This window comes from Buceros rhinoceros, unplaced genomic scaffold (genome assembly GCF_000710305.1).
Source record: "Buceros rhinoceros silvestris isolate BGI_N320 unplaced genomic scaffold, ASM71030v1 scaffold9782, whole genome shotgun sequence".
NCBI lineage: Eukaryota > Metazoa > Chordata > Aves > Bucerotiformes > Bucerotidae > Buceros > Buceros rhinoceros.
This window is the reverse complement of record NW_010398302.1, coordinates 54465-57628: the sequence shown is the minus strand read 5'-3', so window position 1 is coordinate 57628 and position 3164 is coordinate 54465. Positions and strand designations below refer to the sequence as shown.

At 38.4% G+C, this 3164-nt stretch overlaps 1 protein-coding gene across 1 annotated transcript in view; it reads left to right on the top strand.

Moving 5' to 3' along the window:
* Positions 1-360: 360 nt before the first annotated feature.
* Positions 361-3164, top strand: part of WDFY4 (WDFY family member 4) — a gene marked incomplete at its 3' end in the record, with an annotated part of 48055 nt that continues 45251 nt past the window's right edge. Inside the window, exons 1-3 of the mRNA XM_010131051.1 lie at positions 361-501; positions 867-1056; positions 1986-2175. Of these exons, the coding sequence (XP_010129353.1) occupies positions 361-501; positions 867-1056; positions 1986-2175 (521 nt within the window). The remainder of the gene's footprint in view (positions 502-866; positions 1057-1985; positions 2176-3164) is intronic.

The following is a 3164-nucleotide window of genomic DNA, read 5'->3' as shown; positions in this document are numbered from 1 at the left end:
GCTAGTTAGTTTGCAGGTTTTGTGCTTGTTACGGGTTGAGGGTCCCCGGGACAGTGCTTTATCAACTCTAGGTCTCTTCGTGCAGGACATAGCAAGTATTTCTGTCAAAGTGGTAGTTCAGCTGAAGTGGGAAATCCTGGGAACACCTATGGCAACACACACTCACTGTGTTTGCTTCTGCAAGTGCATTTGTACAACCACGCTACATAATTGTCACTCTTGTGTGCCCTAGAGCACTTGTGAGGATAAAGGCTGCTCAAGCAGCTTTTTAATCTGCCATGACTATACTCAGTGTATAGAAATACAAGGAAACTGTGGTGAGTTTCTGGAGGGGCTGACTTTTATTTTCTTCAGAGAACTATGTGGAACATCATTGGATCTGGCCTCCCAGCTGCTCTGATGCAGTGCCTCTACCTTTTCTTTACTTTTCCTCTGAAGAAAACCAGTGATGATGGAGAGACAAGTGAGGATGACACCCAAACTCAGGAAATGTTTGTTAAGGTGAGATGTGCCTTTGGCAGTTCATTTGCCCTGAGTACACTCTGATGTTCATTTAGGCTTTAGCTGGTGAAAAAAGGAGTAAATTTGCACCAACAACCACTGAACAAGCATCAGGAGCAGTATAACACAATCTGAGACAATGCCACTATATCTCTTACATTTGTTAAATAAGACAAGATGACTTCGTAAGTGGGGAAAAAATCTATTGGCAATATCTTGGTGGCAGTTTCACTTGTTCATTTTACTGCATCCTTTCTCCTGTCATTAGTATGAAACTATAATCTTCCCCTGTACAACGGATTTTTCTTTATCTCCCAGGTATTTGTAGAGGTGTTTATTGTAGCTCGTGTTTGTTTGTTTTTCAGATAATGATTAATATGTACAGAGAGGAACAAGGTGTAGAGGAACTTCTGGCAGCTGATAAGCTTCAGTCATTAATAATAGCAACTGCTTCCCTCTGGGACCAGTGTAGCCACTCGTGGAAAGCACCTACAGGCCGTGTGCTGAGAACAATTTCAAAGGCTCAGACCAAAAGCAGCATTGTGTACCTACAAGGTTTGGTTCAGTAATTTGGCTCCTCCTTTCCTCATATCTCTGCTGAGAATGAGTTCTCCAGAAGAGTCTTTCTGGGATAGATTTTTCTCTCTACATCATCTGATATTTAGTCAACTGCAAAGCATGGGTTCTTGCCTTTCTAGACAGGAGCTTTATTTAGTACTGATAGCCATCTGGAAATTGAAGTTTTTTCTACATAAAAAAATAAAATTGCAGGCAAGAGCTAACTGATCACACTAATGTAGGAGAAGACAAGTTTTATTATGTTTTTTTCTAAGTTGTGTAATTCAATGTGTGGGCCTAAGGCTCATCCATGCTCTAAATTTCTTTCTTTTTTTTTTTTAAATAAAAATTTGGCTTCCTGGGTGAGATTGAAAGACTGAGGAATAATAGTTCTAAGATTACTGAACTGTTGAGATATTTTCAAACTGTCCTGGAAGGACTGGCCATCAGATTAGACAAGGAACCTGGGCTTCATTGCTCAGAGCAAGATCTGAATACCGTAATACTTATACCTCGTTTAGCAAAGAATTAATCTGTAAACTCTGCACAGAATGTGTGATTGACTTAGTACAGGACAATTAAATATGTTAGCCTCTGCTTACCTTGTAACTGACACCTGGATTCACTGTATATGAATTTTGGTGAGTGGGTGAGTTGGAAGTTTGTACTCCTGAGACCAGCTTCTGGAGGCTAAACAAAGAAATGCATGCATACTTTAAAACCCAACATATTCTTCATGTAGCCTCTGAAATGAATGTGATGTTCACATATCCTCTTTTCTTTTCTTTCTAGAAAAACAGTTAACTGATGACTCTTTTACTGGGAAATAACTTTTCAAATTTGTTGCTCTGTTTTTGTTAGTAACCTTGAACTTGTTTGACTGTCAGTTCCTAAATACCTGCTCTATTTTTTTTTCCCCTCCACAGCTGTGGACTGCATTAAAATAGCTATACAGAATCTCTTTAAACTGGCTGATACCCTACCTGCTTGTGATGTGTGTGAAGCTGCTAGTATTGTCCTGTGCTTTGTGAAAGATTCCTATCCCATATCATCAGCTTTATTAACGGAATTTGAAAATAATGATGGTTACCAACTCCTGCTAAAAATTTTACTCAGGTAAGTAGAGAGTTTTGATGGGCTTTGAAAGGATGGTAAACTTCATTTTCAGAATGCATTTTAAAACCAGACATTTTAAAATATGAATTGTGTATAATCGTGCATGGATGCAAAGTCAGTAGTAAAGACCCTGATATTGGGTCTTTCATTGCTGTTTTAGGAAGGGAAGCAGTAAATAACTTCTTCTACTGAAAACATAACGGAAATTAACAATGGGAGAAGTTAGTCTGTAGGTGGGAAAGGGACTTACCAAACACATGACAAAGGTTCTTCATCAATTAGTATTAGAGCAGATGTAGGTCAGGGACAGTGAATTCTTCATTCAGGAATGCAGTCAGCTAGGGAAGAAAACCTGATCTTCTTGTGCAGAAAACAATCAAAAAAATCCACCCAATTTTACATCTGAAATGGTTATGTTCTTCAGAACTGAGATGAATATGGACATATCAGGACAAATCCCCCCTAGTTATCCTAATCAAAAGTGCAAAGTAGAATCTTTTACTCTCCTTGTCTCCTTGTGTTGTCTAATCACGGTCTGAGTTTGCTATGTCAAAACAGTACATTATGTCACTTCCCCAGAAGCACTTAGGAGCTTCATTCTGGTCTTCTTTAGCATCATATGTAGCAAGCATTTCCAGAACTTCTCAATCTATTGTTGCTTCTATTCTGGCTTTGCCTTTTCTTGTACTTCTCCAACACTTGCAAGTACTTTGGTCCTTGATCAGTATGTCAGACTGAGTGGGAGGTTTTTTGTAATTTGCATCTAGAGGATTGTAATTTGAATCATGGATCCAAAGATATCCATAGGTGAGTATGATTTCTGATGATTTTTGGATGGCACAAAATTATTAACCTACAATTGGAAAAAAATTTGTCTTTTTCTGACAGTGTTTTCTTTAGTTACTGTGGGTTGTCTAGCTTTTCCTTATAAATAAGTTGTGTTGAGATAGCATTTCATCAGGAATATACATCCATTCAAGGGCAGGAAT